The 26,922-nt window shown below is 45.7% G+C and overlaps 1 protein-coding gene across 1 annotated transcript in view; it reads left to right on the forward strand.

Annotated features, from left to right (window-relative positions):
* The window catches only part of LOC309394577 (uncharacterized protein), a 78,930-nt gene that overhangs the window by 40,097 nt on the left and 11,911 nt on the right, over window positions 1-26,922 (forward strand). The window contains exons 2-10 of the mRNA XM_081957945.1: window positions 3,660-7,413; window positions 9,721-9,805; window positions 13,957-14,021; window positions 15,278-15,531; window positions 16,412-16,572; window positions 18,451-18,603; window positions 21,056-21,185; window positions 23,917-23,991; window positions 25,116-25,205. Of these exons, the coding sequence (XP_081814071.1) occupies window positions 3,672-7,413; window positions 9,721-9,805; window positions 13,957-14,021; window positions 15,278-15,531; window positions 16,412-16,572; window positions 18,451-18,603; window positions 21,056-21,185; window positions 23,917-23,991; window positions 25,116-25,205 (4,755 nt within the window). The 5' untranslated portion in view covers window positions 3,660-3,671. The remainder of the gene's footprint in view (window positions 1-3,659; window positions 7,414-9,720; window positions 9,806-13,956; window positions 14,022-15,277; window positions 15,532-16,411; window positions 16,573-18,450; window positions 18,604-21,055; window positions 21,186-23,916; window positions 23,992-25,115; window positions 25,206-26,922) is intronic.

Genomic DNA, 26,922 nt, shown 5'->3' on the forward strand with positions numbered 1-26,922 from the left:
CACTCAGGTGTCCTTGAGGACACAGATAAATCTCCAAGTGGCCTCAACGACCCTCTAAAAGGATGCAAATGACCAGCTGTCTGCAAGGAGTATCAATCCTTCCATTTTCCCCACCATCCAGTCAGAGCTGAAGAAGCTTCTTGGATGAGAAGTGAAACATCTTCAAAGAAAAACCAGAAAGTCCAGTTGCCTCTCGAAAAAAAAAAAAACCTTTGAGACAACCATATGACTGAGAATCTCCGTAGACAGGATATATTATTTTACCACAATTTACCATTTTACTATACTATTTTACCACAAAACACTTCAGTAAAGTTAAATTTCACAACAGGACTTTGAATAGCCCACCCTCAGTCCTTCAAGTGACTTCGTTTCAAAGCCAGTTAACACCCCCAAAGCAGAACATCTAAGTAGAAGTTTGCAAACACTTGGAATAGTGTGTTCAATTTTGGTTGCCACAATGTAAAAAAGATGTGGAGACTCTAGAAAGAGTGCAGAGAAGAGCAACAAAGATGATGAGGGGACTGGAGGCTAAAACATACAAAGAACGGTTGCTGGAATTGGAAACTATTAACTATTAATAGTTTAATAGTTTCATTAAACTATTGAATTTCTAGTTTAATGAAAATGATAGCAGTGTTCCAATATCTCAGGGGCTGCCACAAAGAAGAGGGAGTCAAGCTATTCTCCAAAGCACCTGAGGGCAGGACAAGAAGCAATGAGTGGAAACTAATCAAGGAGAGAAGCAACTTAGAACTAAGGAGAAATTTCCTGACAATTAGAACAATTAATCACTGAAACAACTTGACTCCAGAAGTTGTGAATGCTCCAACACTGGAAGTTTTTAAGAAGAGACTGGACAACCGTTTGTCTGAAATATTACAGTGTCTCCTGCCTAAGCAGGGGGTTGGACTAGAAGACCTCCAAGGTCCCCTCCAATTCTGTTATTCTATTCTCTCTCTCCTCTGAGGAAAACAAAACAAAACAAACAAACCAAAACCAGAGTCTATTTTAGGGAGTGGGAGGACCAGAAATGATGCCGCCTTCTTCCTTCTGGTTTAGGAGGAGCTTCCTTTACATGCCAATCATAACTGCCACTTCCATGTTCAGCGGGCATTTATCTGAGCGGGCATTTATCTGTTCACTGCTGTTGCTTCCTTCTCCACAGGAGGCTCAGGAGAAGTGAAAGCACTGGCCTGTTTCCTCTCCACAGTATGTGATGGGCAGGGAGGTGTCAATGCGAGACCTCAAGAAGGGTGGGCCTTTTTCTCACCTCATCTCCACCACCAATTGGTTTTCCCCTGAAAAGATTCCTGGGTGGAGGACAAAGCTATGCCTGGAGCCAAGGGATGGACGAAAAGGACTTAGCAGAAGGGAACATTTCCAAGCAATTAAGTAGCTATTCAGTGAGTCTGATGCAATAGAGTTTCAACAAATGTGGTTTGTTGGAAAAGATGCCATCAGGTTCTTTCTCGTTTTTTTAAATCCATGCAATCAACATGTGATGCAAACAGTGATCTGAATGGTAAGGAAATAAGGAAGAAGAGCAAATCTCTCTCTCTCCCTCCCTCCCTCCCTCCCTCTCTCTCTCTCCTCCCCTCTCCCTCCCTCCTCCTGTGCCCTATTTCTAACTAGGGATGAATTTTCTTTTCATTCATGGCTTAAGCATTAGGACAGGATGTGCTGGTGGAAATCGGGGAAGGGTATCAAAACAACAATACTTTATTTTAATGTTGAAGATTTATGGGGCCAATCAACTCAGGGCAGTGGAAGTATAAACAAATAATAACATTCCCCTGCCAAAAACATTGATGATGATACAAAACAACAACAATAACAACAATCATCTGGCAGCAACCCGTATCAACCATCAGGATACGTCAATGATATTTGTGATACATTTTTAAATGTTCAGTTGACTGAGTTTCATGTTTCATGAATAAAAAAGATGATGATGATGATAATAATGGTAGGTAATTAGATGGATAGGTGGATAGGTGGCCATCGAAACTACACAGCTGTGGATGAAGCATGTAAGAGTGATAACCATTGTCTTCGGGGCACTTGGCACCATGTCCAAGAATTTTACAAGATACATCCACAAATTGCAGCTTCCTGCAATAACACCAGCGGAACTGCAAAAAAAAACTGCGCTACTCGGAACAGCTTATATTTTAAGAAGGTCCTTGGTTGATACCTAGGACACCGGCAGCAAACAGTATCAACCATTAACACCAGTCATTGGTATTTGCAATGCATTTTTGAATGTTCAGTTGGCTGAGTTTCCTGTTTAATCAATAAAGTATATAATAATAATAATAATAATAATAATAATAATAATAATAATAATGAGGAGGAGGAGGAGGAGGAGGAGGAGGAGGAGGAGGAGGAGGAGGAGGAAGAAGAGAAGGAGAAGAAGGAGGAAGAGGAGAAGAAGGAAGAAGAAGAAGAAGGTGGTACTTAGTTGATACCTAGGATGCTGGCAGCAACCCTATCAACCAGCAGTACCCGTCAATGGTATTTGTAATGCATTTTTGAATGTTCAGTTGACTGAGTTTCATGTGTAATGAATAAAGTATAATCATCATCATCATCAGCATCATACAAAACAACAACAACAATAATAATCTGTCAGCACCCTTTTCAACCATTAGCACCAGTCAATGTTATTTGTGATACATTTTTAAATGTTCAGTTGACTTGAGTTTCATTTAATGAATAAAAGAAAATAATAATAATATAGGTAGGTAGGTAAATAGGTAGATGGGTAGGGGGATAGATGGGAAGACAAATGGGTGAGTGGGTGGGTAGATGGATGGATGGGTAGATGGATAGATAGATGATAGATAGATAGATAGATAGATAGATAGATAGATAGATAGATGATAGATGATAGATAGATAGATAGATAGATAGATAGATAGATAGATAGATAGATGATAGATAGATAGATAGATGATAGATGATAGATAGATGATAGATAGATGATAGATAGATGATAGATAGATGATAGATAGATAGATAGGTAGATAGGTAGATAGGTAGATAGGTAGATAGATGGATGGATGATAGGTAGATAATTGTACACACAGCCATTCCTTCTTCGGCTTCTCCCAAAACTCACCATTTTGAGAAGTAGATTGGGCTGAGGGACCAGTCACAGGGTTCCATGCCTGAATGCAGCTTCTGTCCTATGTCTGCTCTTAACCCACTACATCATATTGGCTCTCGGTGGGCCACCCTTGTCACTCTTTCTAATGTCACTGGGGCTCCTCCCGGCACAGCAATTAATTAATCTCCCTCGTGCGTATTTCTCTTGCGTGTGGATGTGTGTCATGAACTTAGTTTTGATGGTTGTGATTTGAAACAACAATTAAGGGAACAAGAGATCAATACCCTCTGAATTCATGTAAATTCGGTGGGTGGGGAGGAAGATCCATGGAATTCAGGATTGGAATTTTACGTAATGGGAAGGTTGAATAGAAGCGTATTTTTTTTCTCCATTTTTTCGTCATCTTTGTCCATCCTTCTCCTCTTGCTGTTCTATTGATTAGCTATATTTTTCGTCCTTCCCACAATAACAGCCGCAGGCAATATGTATGTACAGCTCAATCAGGTTGTAATTGTAACCACTGTGCTTCTCTCTCTCTCTCTCTCAGGAAGCTTCACTGATGGAGCCTGAGCAGATCCAGGAGACAAATTTGTTACAGCGGACAACCCATAGAATACATGAAGCCAGCGATCCTGCCTCAGCCAAAAAGTACCATGATGTCACAGACACTTTCATCATGAGTCAAGTTCCTGGAAGTGGGGAGTTGGAAGAGAAGGAAGATTCGTCTCTTTCCCATGATCTTGCACTTCTCTTTATGATGAAAGAACATATGTGGGACGGATCTTCTCATCCTGTGGAGAAGGATCCTTCCCAAGAACCGGAAAGAGGGCCAAGAGATTTAGAGAACTGGGAAGAATCTTCTGATGGAAAACAGAATCTCAGTAGTGAAGGACAGCTCAGCTTGAAAGAGAGCAGGGAATCTTCCTTAAATTCCTTTGATGGGGAATTCGTAAGTTGTTCTTCCACCAGTTCCCAGTCTTTTCTTCTGGATACAACTAGCCCTGCTCTCTCCTATCCCAGGGAAGTCAGTGCAGGACAGATGGAGAGCCAAGTCTGTGATTCTAGTTTTGGCCAACCTCCAAATTTGTGTGACACACACACTCCGACATGGCATGAGGAATCAGCAATGACAGACGCTTTTCCTTGTCAAGAAGACTTGGTGAATGAATCTCCTTTGGTGATTCATAATGTTTCAAATTGCCACAAAAGTGCTGATTTCTCCAACTGGAAACTAGAGACACAGCAGGAGGAGAGCAGAAGCTCTTACGATGGGATGGACATTGCAATGAGGATCAATGAACTTTCCTCTAAAAGAGAAGAAGTGAGTAACCGATTGAGCAACCCTTCTTCCGAAGAGGAAGATCTGAATTTAGACGGGGCGCAAAGAAAGGCGGACCACATTTTATTCCAGGTATCTTCCAAAGAAGTGGAGGATCATTCAGATGTTGATGATGAAACAGGAGATTTGGAGGAAAATGTTCTCAACTTCCTTGTTCTCCAGCTCCAGGAAGAGGAAGAGAGTAACGTCGAAGTGAGCAGCTCTCCGTTACTAAAGAAAAACATCCAAAACGATGATGATGTAAGCAATATGAATTGCGAGGAATCAGAGTCAGACCAAAAACGGCTATCATCGACCACCAGGAAGCCAGAATTTGCAGAATCAAAGGCGCTGGAGTTGGCGGGCAGCGAGGAAGAGGGAGGGAAGGATTTGAATGAGAAAGCAGCAAAGAGCAACACGGCAACAAATCTGGAGGAAGTAGAGCGGTCACACAAGGACCAAGAAGAACAAGAATGGATGGTGCGAGCAACAATAGACTCCGCGCCTATCAGATCAGGCCAGGACACACTGGATCCTTTGGAAAACAATCTGGCTCTTTCTGGTTTAAACGATAACAGTTCTGAAGAACTTGCTTTCTCTTTGAAGGAGGTGTCCTCAGCAGATCACTCTCCAACATCAGGTTGCGCATTGCCTGAACGTTGTGTCCAAACAACTACTATTCCATTCCCTGGAATGACCCCTGCGGGGTTTCAGCCAGGTAGTGGAAGCCCAAGGATGCAGTCTGCCCTATATCACAGCTCTGGACAAGTGGAACACTCCGACATCTATGACGAAGCAAAGACAATGTTCTGTTGTGATCAAGATGGTGCACAACCCACCGTGGGCTTTGGAGAAGAGGATGTTGGAAAAGAAGATGTTGAAAAAGAGGAAAATGCTAGGAGTGTTGACGGTGAACAAATAACACAATTGTTTACAGAGGTAGCATTAGGCCATGACTCCCGAGATCTTCATGGTTCTCAAGCTGCAGACAGTTCTTCTGATGCCAAAGAAAATCCTGTCCCATCGTTGAGGACTACCATCACCGCTCTCCTGCAAGAAGATCCCATTAAGGGAGCCACGGATGAGACTGCCACTTGTGCAGGAGATGAATCAGTTTCACATTTCTCCAGTCAACCAGACAGAGCGATCGGTGATGATGAAGCTTCAGTATCGGACAGTGATGGAGAGGATCGTCTTCCCACTTTTGGTGAAGACTTCCTTGAAGACACTCAGAGTTCTCCTTCCCTCTCAAATCCTTCTCTAGAAGAAGGCCTGTCCAACATAGCCAAAGAGATGATCAAGCTTAGTCTTTCTTCCTGGGGTTCGGTGGAAGACACTAGTGAAAACGATGTGAAGTCCCACCGACAACTGAAACCCACAACTAAGAATGCTGCATTGTCCGGGAAGGAAGCAGCAACAGACACACATTGCACAGAAGATGATAGCTTAACCAGTGAGTCACCATATTTTGCAGTTCTTGGAAAAGAAAGAACAGAATGTGACTGCAATGCCGGCAGCCTCCCATCCTGCAGGACCCTTTTTGCAATGACCACCGATTCAGCTCAGCTGACACAACCTTTGGCCCCAGTTGCAGAGGGAGACTCGGAACAGATGTTGGCCTTTGAATCTGCTTCGTTTTTGTCCTCCAGGAAGCCTCTCCAGTTTGTAATCCCCCCATCCGCGGCAAATTTTAATGCCCAGCCAACTCCCCCAGGCCTTAATCCTGACCGACTTCTAGAACAATTGTCCTCTTCCAGCCAGGTTAATCCATTAACCCCCACATCTTCTGCTAACGAGACTGTTTTGGAGCATTCGTCTTTAGCCCCTGAAACCAGATTATCTGAGCAGCTTTCCGCCTCTGAAAGTGACTTGGATCAGTGTTGCCAAGTTCCACATTCCGTACACAGCTTTAAGCAGTCTGTACCTGTGTCACGTCATGCCACTTTACCCATTCTGCCTAGACGTTCCGTGTTTCCTTCACTTAGTATCAATGCAGCTTCCCAGCGGACTAACTTTAAACAGATCACACAATCTGTAGCTGCTGGACCGGGCTACAACTTCCAGACACAACCTCCACGCATTGCTGTTAGCCAGGGTTCTCGCAGTTTCCGATCAGATTCCAATTCCAGGAAGCATCTCCTAGTTGGGGACAATCCTTCTACACAGCAGAGGACCGACGCTTCAGAAAACAGCCCCCTTGTGTCCCACACAGGAAGCAATGAACCGACACATCTCAGCCCACAGGTGGGCCGTCGTGCCTCTTGGAATTCATCCTCCATTTCCAAACGAGGTGACCTTGTCCTGGTTTCAAGTTTGGACGATACAACGGAAGAGTTTTCTGGTCTTCCGTTGGCCACATGCCCTGAGTTGGGTCTTTCTTTTTCAGACTTACAAGGTGAATTTTTAGGAAATGGTGCCATGGGTGCAGATTCCTTCATCAGTGTCCCTGAAATGATATCCAAGTTTGAAGATATGCCCGATGGGAGGTCTTCTTGCTATACTCTCCATCCCTCGGGAGGTCGCGAGAAACTGTGCGAAACCAAGACCACAAACGTAAGGCAGGCTCCTTCTCTTTTAGCTTTCACTAACCCGATCCACTTTTTCCAGCTCGGACCTCCTTCGCCCCCAAGTTTCCCATACCCAGGGGGGCATCAGGATCTCCAGTGGCCAGAGCAAGAGGCCAAGATTTCAGATGATCCAATTGCATCTTTCTCGGAAGGTTCGGGAAGGTTCAGGAAAGTCCTTGAAAAAACAGGGGGGGAACCCGTTTGCCTGGCGATCCATAGAAAAGGCCAGGAAGGCAGACATCCGCGCCTGGAGAAGTCCTCCAGCTGCCCCGACAAAAACACCATCGGGTTGGTCACCAAAGAATCCGCTTTGGGAACAAAGAAGCAGGAGGCGGGGGCCAAGCAGCGAGCGAAAAGCAAAGATTGGCATCGACAGCGCTTAAGAAAGATTTCGATACCGACCGACGGTGCAGCAGGTGAGCATTTTTTTCTATCTCAGATCCCAAAGTTGCAGGAAAAACAATTGCTGTAGAGCAGGGGTATGAAACTCTCAAGGCTCAAGGGCTGGATCCGGCCCCACGGGGTGCTTAGATCTGGCCGATGGGACTGCCCTGGAAACAGTGAAGGACCAGCCCACGGTGCCTCTCCATTCGGCCCTCCCGAGCTTCATTTTCCCTGGCAGAGGGTTGCAGGAGGCTGCTGCAGCTGAAAAGGGAGCTCAGGAGTCCGTTTTCGCTGGCAGAGCATTCTGGCCACTACAGGCACCCCCAACATGAGTGATGTCGAGCTGGCCACGCCCCCTGACCATGCCTGTCCTCGGTCAAACACAACCCTGCTGCAGCCCTGAATGAAATTGAGTTTGACATCCCTGCTGTAGAGGATCAAGGAGGCAAAACGTGCTTCTAGAACTCTTCTATTCTAGTAGAATCACTCCATTTAGTAGTACAGGTAGCCATTGTCTTACAATACCGGTAGCCCTCCATTTATGTCAATTCATTGAGTGACTGTTCGAAGTTGCAACGTCACTGGAAAAAATGTGACTCGGGGCCATTTTTCACACTTATGACCATCGCACCAGCCTTATGCAAGATGTGGATGCTATACAACTGGTTCATATTTATGACAGTTGTGGGGTCCCTGTATGGCGTGAACAGCTTTTGCGACCTTCTAAGTCAAGGTTCACTTAACAACTGATTTGCCAATTTAACAGCTGCAATGATTCATTTAACAGATGCGGCAAGAATAGTCATAAAATGAGGCAAGATTCACTTAACAAATGTCTCACTTAGCAACACAAATTTGGGCGCAGTTATGGTCATAAGTCAAGGACTGCCTGTAGTTCATCTAGTGACAGTTCAAAGTTCCAACAGCACTGAAAAGGGTGACTTATGACCATTTTTCACTCTTACGATCATTGTGCCATCCCCATGGTCATGTGATCAAAGTCCAGACGTTTGACCACTGACTCAGACTTATGAGGGTTGCAATGTCCTGGGGTGTTGTGGTCATCTTTTGTGACCTTCTCACAAGCAAAGTCAACGGGGAAGCCAGATTCCCTTAACAACCCTGTTAGTAACTTAATAACTGCGGTGATTCACATAACAACGGTGGGCGAGAACAGTTGCAAAATGGGACAAAGCTCACTTTGACAGACGTCTCACTTTGCAGAAGGAATTTTGAGCTTCATTGTGGTCGTCAGTCAAGGGCTATCTGTACATTGATCAACAATGTTGTGGTTCAACATGGCCCTCTTGAAAAGCCTGTAACTCAGGGTGTGTCAAACTCAATTTCATTGAGGGCCACATCAGGGCTGGGATTGATCTCAGGGGGGCCGGCCAGGCATGTGGCCAACTGGATGGGCATGGCCAGCTTGATACCTCTCCCCAAACTGCTGGCTCTGGGTAGACCGGGCTGAAGCTACGCTGTGTTGTGGCCCACCAGCGGCCAGCAGAGCTGGGAGAAGATTCGGATAGTGAGGAGGTTGGGGAGGAACATGGGCCAGTCCTGGAGTCTGGGGAAGGCTCTGATGAAGGCTCTGTGTGGGAGGCAGAGAGGGGGTCAGGGCGGTATGCCAGCTTTCAGCTGCCTTCAGAGTCAGACATCAGTGAGGCAGATGAACAGCTGGAGCCTGTTCCCAGTGTGCGCATGCACAGAGTTGCCAGACAAAGGGAATAGCTAAAGGACAGTAAAGCCACAGGTGGACGATGAATGGCCCCTCCCAGAGGAAATAAAAAAGGAGCGAAAGGGGAGTGGAGTTTGCAGGAGACAATTTGTTCACTTAATTGGTTCGTGACTCTCTGAGACTCCTTGCCAAGTCTTGCAGATATCGGCCTGTCAGCCCTCCAAGCCAGAGAAGGTCTTTGACTGTAAATCCTCCCTTGAAAGACTTTGCTGGATGTGAAGGAGCAGAATGCACAGTAAATTAATAAAAGGGTTTTTTGTCGGGACAAGGAGTTTGCTTCCTGCTCTTGGGAAGCCTCAGTCAGAACATGTGGCCTGATGTTTCCTCTTCACCTTGGGTAGTCCAGGCTGAAGCGATGTGGCCAGTCCCTTAAATTTTCCAGGATAGTCCTGTGGGCCGGATCCGACCACATAGCGCACCAGATCTGGCCCGTGGGCCTTCAGTTTGACACCCCTTCTATAACTGCTTCTCAGATCTCTATGGATCTCAGGGCAGCTGTGCCTTCGGTCAACCCTCACCACATGGTCATAAGTGGCCGGGGCTTTGCTTGAATCACAGAGGTCCAACCCTTTAACTTGTGTCTCTTGTTCTTCCTTGGCAGAAGTCTCCATAGCCTCTCTCCACTCAAAAGAGGAAGCCGCCGCAAACAAAGACAGAGCCAACCACTTAGACTTTGTGAAATACGGGTGAGTCCCTTCTCGTCGGTGCTTTGCTGTGAAAATCCTCTCTTCCCACAGAGGTGGGCCTGTGTCAGAAAGGAAAACAGGGCAGGGTGAAGAGCTTGGGTTCAAGGCATGTCTCTCCTAAGGGGAGAAGGTCAAAGCTGTGCGAATCAACCAGGAGATCAGAAAAGGTTGGGAAGGAAGCGGAGTATCCATGGATTGAATGGCCCAGCTAGCAGGCTAAATTTAACCTACAAACCATTATTTCGACACTTTTGGAACGTCCCCAGTCAGCAATTCCTCAACTTACAACTTCAATTGAGCCCAGAATCTCTGTTGCTAAGTTGAGACACTTGTTCAATGAGCTTTGCCCCATTTTATAACTTTTCCCTGCCAGGGCTCTTAAGCAAATCGCTGCCGTTGATGAGTTAGCAACCTGCTTTTTACAGGAATCCAGCTTGACTTTCCTTGTCCAAAGGTTGCAGAAGGACACAGCAATGGTCATAAATAGGAACTGGTGGCCAAGCATCTGAACGATCGGGGGGTGGGGTGGGGGGAATGCAGGAAAGGTCACAACTGTGAAAAATGGCCGTAAGTCGCATTTTTCAGGGCCCTCACAACTTTGAATCCTGGCTCACCTACCAAACTCAGTGAATGCGATGGATACATTGCTACAACCCCTTTGAATCTCCTACGCTGACCCCAAGAGATATCTGGGGCAACTTCCAAATATGACTTGTTCAGACCCAATGGCTGCTGATGTGTTGTTATTAGCCACAGTGTCAAGACATTGCTCCATCCATGGAGGCTAGAGAGAACTTTTGGGATTCATAAGAAATTAAAGCAGAAGAAGCCTTAGCCGTGAGAGCTATCTGGCTGACCTTGGGCCAATCACTCTCTCTCGAAAGCAACCTAAAATTGAGGAAACACTTCTTAACAGTGAGGACAATTAACCAGTGGAAAGAGCTTGGCCTTCAGAAGTTGTGGGTGCTTCATCACTGGAGGTTTTTGAGAAGTGAGGAGAGGAGAGAGAAGAGGACAGGAGAATATGGAATAGAACAAAATAGAATAGAATAAGGAGGAGGAGGAGGAGGAGGAGGAGGAGGAGGAGGAGGAGGAGGAGGAGGAGGAGGAGGAGGAGGAGGAGGAGAAATAATAATAATAATAATAATAATAATAATAATAATAATAACAACAACAACAACAACAACAACAACAACAACAACTTGTGTCTCTTGTTCTTCCTTGGCAGAAGTCTTCTAGTCCAACCCCCCGCTCAGGCAGGAAACCCTACACCATTTCAAAACCCTAAACCACTCACTTATCTCAAATGGCATAGGATCTCCTGCTTGAGTTAGGGGGCTGGACTAGAAGACCTCCAAGGTCCCTCCCAGCTCTACTCTGATTCTGGATATGTTTCCCACCTTAAGCTTGTTGCAAAAATAAGAAAGGTAGGATGTAAAGAAAGGAATTTAAAAAAAAGAAGTCCAAAGGCACTGAGGTGAAGCTGAGAATTAGGTGACTACATGCAGAAAGAAGGAGAGCTGATTTCTGAATCACGTGACTCAGCAAAAGCTCATCCTTCTTAGGATGAGGCCGGCTGGTGGACCATTCCAGAAGGCCTTTGTTAGTCAGTGAGAGGAAACATGACCATCTATGGCAGAACAACAACAGTTCAGAGGGTTGACGAGGAAGCCACGAGGCTACAAAAGGCAGCTCTTTGGCAGGAAGCCGTGAGTACATTATTATAAATAAACAGAGTCACTTCTGGCTAAAAGAAAGTCTCCAGCCAAGTTGTAAAAGACCGACGATATGACAGTACAACACTTCATTTAATAACCGTTCAAAGTTACAACGGTATTGGAAAATAGTGACCGCTTTTCACAATTACCTCATAATCAGGCGATCAACATTCAGAGACTTAGTAATTCATATTTATGACCGGCGCTGTGTCCCGAAGTCAAATAATCTAGTCATCAACTGTTCTAACCACCTGACCGGCAAAGTCAATGGAGAAATCTGATTCACTTAACAACGACTGGATTACTAGCTCGTCAACTGCAGTGATTCACTTAATGTCCATGCAGGGATGGGTTCCTGCCGCCATTACTACCGGTTCGGCGCCTGCGTGCTAGCTTCGCTCATACACATGCCAGACGTGCACTCCGCATGTGCACAACATTAAAAAAAAGGGAAAAAATACATTTTTTCAGTGAAGATTGTTCTGTGCATGTGCAGAACAGAAAAGTAAGATGGCGCCGCCGAGGATAGAACCGGTTCGAGCACGCGTCCGGCCAAGTTATTACCTTCTCGGCCGAACCGGTCCAAACCAGTAGGAACCCACCTCTGCATCCGTGGCACGAAAGCTGGCCACATGGGGCAGAATTCCCTGAACAAATGTCTCGCTTAACAACAGAAGTGTTGGGCTCCATTGTGGTCATAAGTCAAGGACCGGCTGTACTACGTCGATCGGAGTAGACATAAAGTAAGGCTACTAAACTTTGATCCGGTCGCTCACAAGGTAGCAGCCAAGCGACCGTAGTCACTTTAAGATGCATGGACTTCAACTCCCAGAATTCTCCAGCCAGCATGCTGGGAATTGAAGTCCACGCATCTTCAAATTTGCTTAGGTTGAGGGGGGATAAAAAGCCTTCTCTAACCTTTTGCTGCCATCTAATGACCGTCTGAATTTTGCAGCCCAGATCTGACAGGATTGAGGGTTGATGCGAGTTACTGGGATCTGAGGATCTGCTTGAAAGAAGTTGAGGGTAGGCTAGGGTCAAATTTAGGATAGTGTCCCAATACAAGGACAGCTGTTTTCTGCCTTTAAAAAACCTGCTTTATAGGGAGAGACGTACAGGCAAAGCAATGAAGGGGGAAAAACATCAGCAAGGACGATGTCATCGGGAGTGCCTCCGGCTGTTGCCACGTGTCGGTTATGAACAAGATTTCATAACAAAGTCCACCGATGGAGACACTTGAGGATACCAAGGAGATGATTTTTTGCATGCCTTAATCCTGAGTTGCAGACAGTCCTTCTTTCCAAGTGAAATAAATTCGTCAGCCGGTCTTAAAAAGGCAATTCCAATGGCTCATTTTTCTAAACGTAAACTTCATTGTCATCTAGACCCACATTGAGGGCGTTTGAGTGCACGTTTCTCTTCATTCATTGTTGTGTACACGTCAGAGGTGGGTTGCTACTGGTTCGTACCGGTTCGGGCGAACCGGTAGTGAAAATTGGGACTGGGTCGCTGAACCGGTAGGGTCAACAGGCTGGCCATGCCCCTGAACCGGTTTTCCGGTTGCTGCTGCCGTTGCCGGCTTTCTTTTCAGTCATTTTTCATGTTCTGCGCATGTGAAGAACAATTTACAGGCAACGACGCACAGTCAACTGGCAGCAACCCACCCCTTGCAAACTTCCCTAGCATAGCTTTATAGATTGTCTCGTAATATGATATATGTTTACGTCTGCTCTCACCAACGTATGCATTTTCCTGCACATGTTTCTTGGCTTGCAAGCTGTCCTATGGCATCTTGGTGGGAAAACAAGCAACATTCCCCACCTACCCACCACCCACCCCATCCACATGCGTTAGGGAGAGGGGTGGGCTGTTACAGATTCGCAGTGGTTTGGGAGAACCTCTAGCTAAGAATCTGCCCAATGCAGAGAACCCACAAATCCTACCCCTGGCTGGCCACACCCAGCCACCCTGCTCCTCCCAGAAGTCCCCACGAAGCCTGTTTAGGATGCCAGGTAAACACAGGGCCTGCATGGAGACTTGAGGCCGAAAAACAGGCCTCCAGGAAGTTCCAGAAGGCCGGAAGTGGGCCTGTTTCCACCCTCCGGAGCCCAGGGGAGACCTTTTTGCCCTCCCGGAGGATTGAGAAAAGCCTCCAGAGTCCGAGGAGTGTGAAAATGCACCCCCTTGGTCATGTAGGAGACCGGCCATGGCCACGCCCATCCAGCAACCAGGAAGAGAACCTGTTGCTAACATTTTTGAAGCCCACCCCTGGTTAGGAATGCAACTAGAATCAAATTGATGTAACAATCTGAGCAGGTGATTTTTGTGTTTTTTTTTTACCCAACGCTTAGGGGTAATTGATGAAAGCCAATTCCTTTGGAGTAGACGTCTTAATTTTTCCTTCTTTAAAAACAATTTTCCCTTCCTTGAAAGAGAGAAGAAAATGCCAGAAAGCCTAGAAAATATCAAACGGCGCCGTTCCAAACTGATAAATTCATGTAAGTATGGCTTCTCTTGGTATGTTTGGTGGCTTCCCCAACTCCTCCCTTAAAAGGGGTTAAACATGTTCCTCTAATTGGGCTCGATACTGGTAGTCCTTGACTTACAACAGTTGGTTTAGTGACCGCCTGAAGTTACTACGGCATTGGAAAAAATATGATTTATGATCCTTTTTCACGCCTCCAACCATTGCAGCATCCCCATGATCATGTAATCAAAATATTATTTACTAAGTGAGACATTAGTTAAGTTGAATTTTCCAACATTTCTTGCCACAGTTGTTAAGCGAATCACTGCAGTTGTTAAGAGATTAGATTAGATTAGATTAGCAGAGTTGGAAGCGACTTTGTAGGTCATCTAGTCCAACCCTCTGCCCAAGCAGGAGACCCCACACTCTTTCTGACAGATGACAGTCCAGTTTCTTCTTGAAGGCCTCCAGTGATGAAGCTCCCACAATTTCTGAAGGCAACTTCTGTTCCATGGGTGGATTGTTCTCCCTGTCAGAAAGTTACTCCTTATTTCCAGGTTGAATCTCTCCTTGTTCAGTTTCCATCCATTGTTCCTTGCCTGGCCTTCAGATGCTTTGGAAAATAGTTTGATCCCCTTCCTCTCTGTGGCAGCACCTCAAATATTGGAAGATTGCTATCATGTCTCCCCTGGTCCTTCTCTTCACTAGACTAGCCATGCCCAGTTCCTGCAACCGTTCTTTCCGGTTCTCTGAAGTAACACAGTTGCTAAGTGAATCTGGCTTCTCCCTTGACTTTGCTTGTCAGGAGGTCACAAAAGAGGACCCCATGACCCTGGGGCACTGCAACCGTCATAAATATGAGTCAGAAGCCAAGTGTCTGAATTTTGATCACATAGCTGTTGATTTATGACAACGGACGTAAGTGTGAAAAATGGTCAGAGGTCACTTATTTCAGTGCCTGTTGTAACTTCAAACAAACAGTTGTAAGTCAAGGACTACCTGTAATTGCAACAGCCTTGTGATCTCCCATGCCAGGGGTTGGCAACCTGCGGCTCTGGAGCCACATGTGGCTCTTTCATCCCTCTGCTGCAGCTCCCTGTCACTCAAAATATGTGTCGCAGCCGACAATGTGCGACGCCCGCCGGCATATGATTTATTGAGCTTTTCAACCCATGGTAGGTTTTGTAGCTCCCGGTGTTTTCTTTTCTGTGGGAAATGGATCCAAATGGCTCTTTGAATGTTTAAGGTTGCCGACCCCTGTCCTATGCAATCCGTTGTTCCCTGCAGCCAAATTGCTCTACCAGGAATACAGCGATGATGCCCTGAACAAAGCAATCCAGAGCCAGAAACAGGCAGATTCCTTGCCTGAAGAGGTGGAACCGATCTCTCCCAAGCTGCGGAGAAAGGTGCTGGTCTCCCAGGACTCTTACCTGCAACGCCTGTCCGTCTCGTCGGGCTCCTCGCTGTGGCAGGACATCCCCATGGTTCGAGGGAGCACTATGCTGCTGAGCATGACCCGTGAGGAGCAGAAGCTGCAAGAGGTAAAGGACAAGGGCCGCCGTCGGATCTTAGAGGGCTATACGAGCAATGAGTAGCAATCGCACTTAGGCTTATATACCGCTTTCACAGCGCTTCCCAGCACACTCTGAGTGGCTTACAGAGTCAGCATTTACCACCACCAACAACAACAATTTGGGTCTTCATTTTACCGACCTCGGAAGGATAAAAGGCTGAGTCAAACCTTGAGCTGGTCCGGATCGAACTGCTGGCAGTGGGCAGAGTTAGCCTGCAAGAGTGCATTCTAACCACTGCGCCACCAGGAAGGAGAATAAGAAAGGGAATGAGGGAAGGGAGGGAAGGAAAGAACAGGAACAGGAATACCAGTTAGACTTCAATACCACTCCATAGCACTTTTCAGCCCTCTCTAAGCGGTTTACAGAGTCGGCCTATCGCCCCCAACAATCTGGGTCCTCATTTTACCCACCTCGGAAAGATGGAAGGCTGAGTCCACCTTGAGCCTGGTGAGATTCGATTTGCCAAATTGCAGGCAGCCGGCAGTCAGCAGAAGTAGCCCTGCAGTACTGCACTCTCACCACTGCGCCACCAGGAAGGAGAATAAGAAAGGGAATGAGGGAGGAAGGAAGGAAGAGTAATAGGAGTAGCACTTAGACTTATATACCGCTTTACAGTGCTTTTCAGCCCTCTCTAAGTGGTTTACAGAATCAGCCTATTGCCCCCCTCCCCCCAGCAATCTGAGTCCTCACGTTACCCACCCTGGAGGGATGGAAGGATGAGACAGCCTTGAGCCTGTTGAGATTCGAACTGCCAAATTGCAGGCAGCCGGCGGGCAGCAGAAATCGCCCTGCAGTACTGCACTCTAACCACTGCGCCACCTCGGCTCTTTTTCTCTTCTTCAAACAGGCCAAGTTTGAACTAATTGCCTCCGAAGCCTCTTACCTGCGTAGTTTGAACGTAGCCGTGGATCACTTTCAACACTCCCAGGAACTTCAGGGGGTTTTAACCACGCAGGACAAGCAGTGGCTTTTCTCCCGTCTTCAGGATGTCCGGGACGTTAGCGCAAAGTGAGTTCTGTTTCTCCCATTCGATCTTTTTTTTAATGCAAATAGCACAAACGTAGACATATACATCTCAAGACAAAAAAAGAAAGGGAAATAAGGGGGAAAATTAATATTACAGTTTCCCACCCACCCCGAGACCCCTGTTTTATTCCCCTTATATTTCTTCGTCTATAACAACTAAAAGATGTACGATATATTCCCATCGTGTCCTTATCCCCTCCAAAACAACATATATTCTTTTTTTTCAAAGAATTTATTATTTTTTTATTCTCTTACATACCATTTTAAGTATATATTCACATGATTGTTATTCTTCTTTACATTTAGCATTCTTATGCATTTATTATTTCATTTAATAGGTTATAATATACAGTTTGGGTTGCTCTATTGACCATCCCTTCCTCCTTTTGTAACACCTCGTTTTCCCTTTCTTTTCTCCCACCCTTCTCTACTTCCTTCCTTCCTCCTCTGCTTCCCCTTCCTTCTTCCCTTCCCTTCCTTCTACTCCTACTCTTCCTCCTCCCCTTCCTACCCTCTCTCCTTCTCTTTCTCTCCTTTTCATCCTTCTCTCCTTACCTCTTTCTTCTTTCCCCCGTCTTCCTTTCATTCTCTCCTCCTCTCTCCCTTTCTTTTTCTATTGTTGTAGGTGTCTCTTTCAAATCTCAATTTATGTTTCCTTGGGATGGTATTTCCGCCAACCCAAATATAATTTGGCATCATTTCTTATTCCCTTACCTTCGCTAGTCTACCCTAGTTATGTCCCCGCCCACTTTATATCTCGCTCTTGAATATATACTTATATATTTAATATCTTCTTTTCTGTTTTCCCCTTCTTCTCCCCCGTTTTCCATTTAATAGTGCATCGTCTGGGTACTTTATCTTCTCCCTACTTTTTTTCCTAGCTTGCTTTCTCTAGCCAATCATAAAATCTTCCCCATGTCTTGAAGTACTCCGATTCCTCTTTATCCTTTATTTTCATTGTCAACCTATTCGTCTCTGCACAATCTAATATCTTTTTTATTATTTCTTTGTCTGTTGGTAGCTTATTTAATGTCCAATTCTGGGCAAATACAATTCTCGCTGCTGTAGTTACATGTATAATCAAATAAGTATCCTCTTTCTTGAATTTCTCTGAATTTCAACATATATTCTTGAGTAGGTTCATTCCCTTTGCCTTCCACCAGCGCTGATTTTATAAAATCCCTCCGTATTTCATTATAATTGTTTGCTTTGATCATCCCTTTTAAAAATTTAATTTACATTGTTAATTTATCGTTTGTTGCCATACTACAAATTTCATTATACCACTCATTTCTTTGAATACCCCAATTTCGTCCCCACTATTTAGCCATCACGAGTAGCTGCTGTTATCAAATTTACAATCAATTCCTTTTTTTTTGTTTCATTCATTCATTCATTCCGTTACTGTTGCTGGTGGAAAAAACAGGATATATATGAGTTTCTCCCATTCTCTAAAACCAATCACTGATACCCTGAATAGAGAGGGCAGGATGAGAAAATACAGATGGAAGCTTAGCAAAGAGAGATGCAACCTTGAATTAAGGAGATATTTCCTCTCACTGAGGACAATCAGTAGAATGGCTCACCTCTGGAAATTGTGGCTGCTCCGTGAAGCCGTTACCATGGCAACTCCACTGCGCTGCACAGTAGAAGCCACTTTACGCAGTACAGTAGAAGCCACTTAAAGGCACAACAGGCTGCATCTTAACAGAAAAGGGGTGTTAGGGGTGTCTTACCCCCCATGGTATTTGTTTCCAGAGAGTAAGTCGTCTGTGTACAATGTTTGGTTCACAACTCAACAAAATAAATGAAATAATGATGTTCTACTTCTTTTCCATGATAACCTGATGATGCCTGCAGTTTCCTCTTTGAACTGGAAGAGAAGCTTGAGGAGAACATGTTCACCTTCAACGTCTGTGACGTGGCACTCAGAAACGCACCAGAATTTCGCCGGGTTTACTTGCCGTATGTGACCAACCAAACCTACCAGGACCAGACTTTTCAGAGACTCATGTAAGCACCTGAAGATGCCTTCTGGCTTGCTTGTGTTCTGACCTAGGCTTCCCAAAAGGACGAAGCCGACTCCTCGTTCCGATAAAACCCCTTTTATTTCGTTTTGAAGGGAATTCCTCTCCAGCAAAGTCCAAGCCAACAGTCTTTCAAGAGATTTCACAACTACAGACCTTTATCAGGCTTGGAGAGTTGCCAGGCCGATATCTTCCAAACTCCACGCTGTAGCAGACAATACTTGGCAAGACGTCAGGAACAGGTCTCCATCCTAATGAATTGAACTAATTGTCTCCTGCAAACTCCACTCCCCTTTTGCTCCTCTTTATTCCCTATGGGAGGGGCCATTAACTGTCCACCTGTGCCTTTACTCCTGAGTTGGCCCTTGTTCCTTAGCTGTTCCCTTCTACTGGCAGCTCTGCGCATGTATACACTGGGAACAGGCTCCAGTTGTTGTTCTGCCCCACTGATCTCCGACTCCGAAGGCAGCTGGTAACTGTCAAATGGCCCTGGCCCTCTCTCTGCCTCCAACGCAGAGCCCTCATCAGAGCCTTCCCAAGACTTCAGGACTAGTCCATTTTCCTCCCCAACCTCCTCACTGTCTGAGTCTGCCACCAGTTCTGCTGGTCACTGGCGGGCCACAACAGCTTGACCTTTTTCTAGTACTCTCCAAAAGCTTTTAAGGCAAATCTGAAGTCATCTTTCCTCCCTTAAACCTACATCTTTGTAATTGACACAAGTTCATATGTTAAGGCAGGGGTGTCAAGGTCAAGGCCCATGGGCCGGATCCAGGCCACAGGGTGCTTAGATCTGGCCTGAGGACCCACCCTGGAGATGGAAAAGGACCAGCCCGCGGTGCCTCTGCCAGTGAAAATGGAGCCCAGGGAGCTCCATTTTCAATGGCAGGGAGCTGCAGGAGACCATCACAGCTGAAAACAGAGCCCAGGCAAGCTGTCATGGCCAAAAACAGACCCTCAATGAGTGATGTCGAGCTGGCCATTCCCCCACTCCTGGCCCTACACCCCCAGCCTCCTGAGGTCACAACCCTGATGTGGACCTCCGTGAAATTGAGTTTGACACCCCTGTATTAAGGCATAACAGAAAATTCCTAATGTCCTCGCCTCTCACCATGCTTCAAAGGCAAGTGTGGAGTGTCCCAGCTGGTTTAAACATTGCTTGTCGGAACAAATCATTAGACTAGAATCGCCAACCAAGGGAGAAGCCAAAATTCAGGTGAATGGTCTTTTGTATCTCGTTTAAGAGGTTTAATCTTCCGAGCTTTTGGACTCATACTGGAGCCCATCCTCAGGGAACTTCTCCCTACTGGGAAATGTGCTTTGGGTTATTCTGTGGATCATATTTATATGGCATTGCTATTGGTTGATTGGTGTGTTGATGGCCGGCCATTGGCTGTTGTTTCCTTGTGCTGCCAAGCCCTCAGTTCCTAAGAATCTGATAAGCTGGTAGTAAATCAGCACTCCTGTTGACTTACAAGGGACCCGTGTCCCAGGCTTCAATGTATTCCCTGGCTGTTTTTGTACCTGCTCGGCCAACAATCTTAGTAGCTGCGAAATTGAATGCATATCCTTGTTCATTGCTTGCGAGGCTACCAATGAGTTTGGGTTTTCTCATCTGACCGCTCACTTATGTTCTTGCAGTCTGGTGGTTAGCTTCCTCCACATCTATCCTACATAGTCACAGGGGCAATCCATGCAAGAGATCCAGTAGATTACATTAGAAGCTTCTTCTGTCTCCAAACGATCTTTGCAATGCATGATTTCACCATACACTTTTATAATATAGATTAGTGCTGACTTCAGTGGGAAATTGTTATCTACCTGGTTACATGTTATAGGTTTGTACCTACCTAAAACTTCCCACTCTGAGTATATATGCAATTGTCCCTTAACACCTGCCTGGTGCTTTTTTTGTCTTAAATCAGGGGTGTCAAACTCAAGGTCCACAGGCCAGATCCAAGCAGTGAGGTGCTTAGATCTGGCCCACAGGGCCACCCTGGAAACAGTGAAAAACCAGTCCACAGTGCCTCTGCCAGTGAAACCTGAGTTCGGGAGCTCCCGAGCTCCGTTTTTGGCTGCGACGGCCTCCTGCAGTCCTCTGCCAATGAAAACAGAACCTGGAGGAGTTGCACGCTGCCCTCCCAAGTTCCAATTTGAACTGGGAGAGGGCTGCAGGAGGCCATCACAGCCGAAAACAGATGTCAAGCTGGCCACATCTCCTGGCCACACCCACAAGACCTCTCCAAGGTCAAACACAAACCTGATTTGGCCCTCAATGAAATCGAGTTGGACACTCAAGGACACAGGAAGCTATGTGTACAGCAGTTCTTAGCAGGTGTTTTGTCTTGTTGAGCATTGGATCTCATGTCTTTCCTTTAGATCCCAGTCTCCCACTCCTACTTCACAAAGTGTCATGTCTGCCTTTTTCCTCTGCTGCCTAGGAACGGGGTCCCTGCTTTCCAACAGGTCTTGGAGAAACTGGAAAGTGACCCGGTGTGTCAGCGCCTCTCCCTCAAATCCTTCCTCATTCTCCCATTCCAGCGCATCACCCGACTGAAGCTCCTTCTCCAGGTAGGAAGACTCGCCTGGCCGCAGTTCAGCCAGGGACCTGAAAGTAGCATCCGATATGGGTAGCATATTTATCCAGTTTCTTGAGGTTCGAGGCTGTTGCAAGGTTCGGTGGGGCAAGGCCGGGCGAGGCGTAGCATGGTGAGGTGAGACCGGGGCCCTCCTCATCGAGGCTGCTGCAAGGCGGGGTGGGGAGACACTTGGTGAGGTGAGGCGTGGCATGGTGAAGCCAGGTGGTGTGAGGCCAAAGAGCTGCTTCCTGGGTGTGGGCCGGGGCCAAGGCATCCCGTCAGCATTTCCAGGGCAGTCTCATGGGCCACATCTGGACTGCAGGTCTTGAGTTTGACATGTCTGCATTAAGGTCCTTGTTCTGACCTGGGCTTCACAAAATCACAAAGCAGACTCCTTGTCCCAAAAAAACCCCTTTTTATTAAGCTCGTGTGAATTCCTCTCATTCACATCCGGCAAAGTCCTGACAAACTGTTTTTCAAGGGGGAATTTACAACCACAGATCTTACCAGGCTTGGAGAGCTTCCAAACGCAACGCTTTATAAGGAAATACTTGGCAAGGAGTCTCTGAGAGTCACGAACAAATCTTCACACTAATTATGCGAACTAATTGTCTCTCGCAAACTCCACTCCCCGTTCGCTCCTCTTTATTCCCTATGGGAGGGGCCATTAACCCTCCACCTGTGCCTTAACTCCCAAGTCTGCCCTTGTTCCTTAACTGTTCCCTTCTGCTGGCAGCTCTGTGCATGCGCACACCGGGAACAGGCTCCAGCTGTTCTTCTGCCCCACTGATGTCTCCAAAGGCAGCTGATAACTGGCATACGACCCTGGCCCCATCTCTGCCTCCGACGCAGAGCCCTCGTCAGAGCCTTCCCCAGACTCCAGGACCGGTCCATGTTCCTCTCCAACCTCCTCACTGTCCGACTCAGCGGCCAGCTCCTCCGGCCACTGGCAGATCACAACAATCATCTTCCTTATTGGCCTCATCATTTCCACCCCTACTCCAAAGCCCTTTGTTATATCCAGAGCCCTGCACATGTTCAGTATTCTTCTATTTGAACCTCATTTACCATTGATATACAGCTAATCCTCAACTTAACAATGGTAACGGGCCGTGCCTGTTACTGTCATAAGTCCTGAGCCATCACGTGACGGTCCCGTTTTTATGACCTTTTATGTGTTGGTTACTTATACAATAGTCGTTGTTCACAATGGGGCGTTTTTGCTGAAACATAAGCGACAAAAATATCGTAAATTGTGGGCACTCAATGTTGGGATAATGCAATGGGCCGTAAATGTGAGCCAGTTGCCAAGCAACCAAAATGCAAATCACGTGACTGGGGGAGTGGCTATTGGAACTTTGTAACTGTGTTGTAAGTATTTTAGTAGCGGGCATTGTAACTTCAAAAGCTAAGTGGCCGGTCGTAAGTCGAGGAATATCTGTACAGGTAGTTACAAGAGTTTGTTTAGTGACCATTTGAAGTTCCAACGACATTGAAAAAAAGTGACTTATGAACTTTTTCACACATATGACCATTGCAGCATCCCCGGGATCGTGTGATTTTCATTCGAACACTTGACCCCTGACTCACATTTATGACAGTTGCAGTGTCCTGGGGTCATGCGATCCCCTTTTGTGACCCAACGGGAAAAACCGATTCACTTAATCAGGTTGCTCATTTAACAACTGCGGTGATTCACTTAACAAATGCGGCGAGAAAATTTGTAAAGTGGGGCGAAATGAATTGATCACTCATCAACATAAATTTGGGATTCAATTGTTGTCGTAAGTCGGGGACTACCTGCACACGATTGAAGGGGGTTTGTTTGGCCTCAGCTCTTCTTCTTTTTTCCTTCTATAAAATACCCTGGCAGAGTTCTCCTTCCCTCTTACTCCGATTCTCTCTGTGTCCCCTTAGAGAAAAAGAGAAGAGATGTTTACCAAGTTCTCTAGCAAAGATCTCTAGATAGAAATAGTGGTGTTGCCCCATTTCCTGTTCTCAAGATGTTGGCGAGAATTCGTGGCTGCCGTGAGATCAGTTTGAATTCAAAATTGATGACTAGTTCCAAAAAATTAAACCAAAAAAAAAAGGGGGGGTTAGAAAATACAGAAGCTCTCCAGCTTTTCACAGAGAGCCAGTTTGGCCGACTATTGGTTAAGACACCAGGCTAGAAAGTGGGATAATGTGAGTTCTAGTCCCATTTTAGGCATGAAAGCCAGCTAGGTGGGCCAGTCACCAAGAGACTGGGAGTTCTAGTCTCGCCTTAGGTATGAAAGCCAGCTGGGTGACTTTGAGCCAATCACCAAGAGACTGGGAGTTCTAGTCCCGCCTTAGATGTGAAAGTTAGCTGGGTGACTTTGGACCAGTCATCAGGAGATGGTGAGTTCTAGTCTTGCCTTAGGCATGAAAGCCAGCTGGGTGACTTTGGGCCATTTACCAGGACACGGTGAGTTCTAATCCCATTTTAGGCATGAAAGCCAGCTGAGTGAGCCAGTCACCAGGAGACTGGGAGTTCTAGTCCTGCCTTAGGCATGAAAGCCAGCTGGGTGACTTTGAGCCAGTCCCTCTCTTTCAGCCCAACTCACTTTACACTTTAAGAGGGGATAGGTATGTTGGATATGTTTGCCACCTTGGTTTATTTGTAGAAATAATAAAGGCAGGAAATCAATCAATCAATCTATCAATCAATCAATCAATCAATCCATCCATCTTTCCTTCTGCAGAACATCCTGAAAAGAATTCCACCTGGGGCTGATGAAGAAGTCCAGGCCACACAGGCATACGACGCTCTTGAAAAGGTAAAAGCCCCTCAGAATCTGTTTTTCAAACGTCCATCTTCTCCCCTCTTCTCTCCTCACACAAAAATCTCCTTTCGGTTCAGAAGCTGAAATATCCAAGGTTGTTGCTGAGGAGTTTTACTTCCATTTTTGGAACACAGCGGCATGGTGTTACCCTCTCTGTAGAGTAGGAATAACAGGTGGCTCAGTGGCTAAGACACTGAGCTTGTCGATCAGAAAGGTCGGCGGTTCGAATCCCTAGCGCTGCATAACGAAGTGAGCTCCCGTTCCTTGTCCCAGCTTCTGCCAACCTAGCAGTTTGAAAACAGGTAAAAATGCAAGTAGAAAAATAGGGACCACCTTTGGTGGGAAGGCAACAGCGTTCCGTGCACCTTCAGGCATTTAACCAGCCACATGACCACGGAGACGTCTTCGGACAGTGCTGGCTCTTCGGCTTTGCAACAAAGATGAGCACCGCCCCCTAGAGTTGGGAACGACTACCACATATGGGGGGGGGACTTTACCTTTACCTAGAGTAGGAATGGAAAGGAAAGTGTTTAGTTTGCCCCTGAATGCAAATGTACTTAAATTATTATTTGAATAAACCAACATAGAATGCGAAACTGAGGTATTTTTAAAGTCGGATCGCTCTGCAAATTTTTTGGATAGTTATTTTTAAAAAAAAGAAATGTAGTAGGGGAAATTGCTCTTTGGTTTATCTGTTTTTATCCTTAAAAAGTTATTGCTAAAAAGGAAAAATAAATAAATTAGATATTTCTTGGTATCTTTCTGCTTTGGTGGGCCAAACAATTGTGGGATAAGTCTAGTCGAGTGGGATAAGCGGGATAAGTCTAGTCAAGAGACTTCAACAGTTTCCCCACTGTTCAAATTCACCCTTTGGAAACCAAAATTAAAACAAGTTGACATATATAGAATAACATTCCTAAGGAGCCCTAAGGGATTGCTGTTCTGGGATGTGCATAATCCCTGCTCCCTCCGAGAAATAATAATGCAGAATTTCCCTCTGCGTGCTAAAGGGAGAAGCAACCTCTTTTAAATCCAATTCTTTCAAAGTAAAAATTGGTGGTTTTGCAAATATTTTTTCCTCCCCTTTTTCTATTCTGATGGCCTTTTTCTCTCTGCAGCTCATCAAAGACTGCAATGCAAATGTCCAGCGTATGAAGAGCACTGAAGAATTGATTCACTTAAGTCAACATATGGAGTTTGAATGCAAGGTAAAAATACATACATACTGTTGTGGTCCAGCAGCGGCCAGCTGAGTTGTTGGTGGACTCTGACAGCTCAGACCATTATGGGACTGCTCTGGAAGATGAGAAGACTCTGGAGGGTGTTTGGAGTCAGAGCAGGAACTAGAGCAGCCTGTTGGCCACCAGGTGGCATCTGAGTCAGGGAACATTGAGGAGGAACAGAGGGAGGTTGTCCCTGATGTGCATATGCGTAGAATTGATAGGAGAAAGGAACAGCTGTGGAGAAGATGTCATAGAAGGAAATAGGGACAGCTGTGGTGTGGCCCCTCCCAAAGAGTTTATAGGTAGAGCGACGGGAGGGGAATCTTTGCAGGAAACAGCAGTCCATTATACGAGCCGTTGAGAAAGCGTTCCGTAAATTTAATCTTTGGTTCTTGAAGAGAACTTTCTAGGCTCCTAGCCAAGGGGTGACTTTATCTATGTAATTAGTCGTGGCAGACAGCCAAGCCCGGGTCTGCATATTCATTGGAATCACGGGACAGAACATATACATACATACATACATATCCTGCAAGGAATCTCTTTTGGATTCAGAACTCAGAAATCCCTGCCCAAGATTGTCAGAACTAACATCCTTTTAACTTTTGTTTAAGCTCATGGGGCAAATAGAATTTAGAACAGAGTAGAGTAGAGTAGAGTAGAGTAGAGTAGAGTAGAGTAGAGTAGAGTAGAAGAGAGTAGAGTAAGTAGAGTAAATAGAATAGAATAGCTCACTTAACCCATGTCTCCCTTAACAGCAGAAAATCGATCGCGGTCGGCAGTTCGGCGGTGCGAATCCCTAGTGCGGGTCTCTTGCGTGAGCAGGGGGTTGGACTAGATGACCTGCAAGGTCCCTTCCAACTCTTATCACTGTTTATTTAAGCTCATGGTTTTCATCAGGGAACAGGGTGAATGGTTGAGGATGCCAGAAATTCCCCGTGAAGTCAGCAAAAGTTGAACTGCATTTGCAGGCGATTCCAGTAACTGTTGCAAAGCTTTGGGATTTCTTAAGAGAGGCAGCAAAATGTGTCTCAGAGGCTTAACTCACTCAAGGAACTATTAATCACTCTAAATCCCTACAGACTGTTTCCTCCTGCAAAAAAGCAGTTAGCTTCTGTGAGAACAGATGTGGCCACCTCACGTCACCCAAACAGTCCTTCTGGAATCGCTTTCAGTTTTCAAACACACTCATCTTACTCTAAGCTTCCTTAGAAAGCCCCTTCCCTAATCCTGCTAGTAGGTAACATGAGATCCAGAGTGTGACTTGTAGAACCCAGAGAGGATATAATATTTTAGGAAACTCCAGGTCACCGTTTATTTTATTTATCAAATTTATAGGCCGCTCACCTCACAGCGTGAACCAATGTCATCATGGAGACATGAAATCTTTTTTTTTAAAACAAAGGTGGTTTATTTATTTTTTGTTACATATTTTAACTTCTTTTAAAACTTCTTTTAACTTCCTTTCCCCCTTTACATCTTCTGTTATGCATCGTTCATTTTACATCATGTTTCCATTTCACATTTCAGTCCTTTTATTTTCTTTCCATGTTTTCCAGATTAATTTTAATTTCTTCTTAAGATATAAGCAATATCACTATTTTGCCTCTCCAAGCTAATCAAATGTAACGTATCATTTCCGTCTATTATTCTGTTTTACTATTGGTAACATACATCCTCAAATTTAATTTTATATAGTAAACAT

This window comes from Natrix helvetica (assembly GCF_964273705.1).
Source record: "Natrix helvetica genome assembly, chromosome: 6".
In the NCBI taxonomy this organism is placed as follows: domain Eukaryota; kingdom Metazoa; phylum Chordata; class Lepidosauria; order Squamata; family Natricidae; genus Natrix; species Natrix helvetica.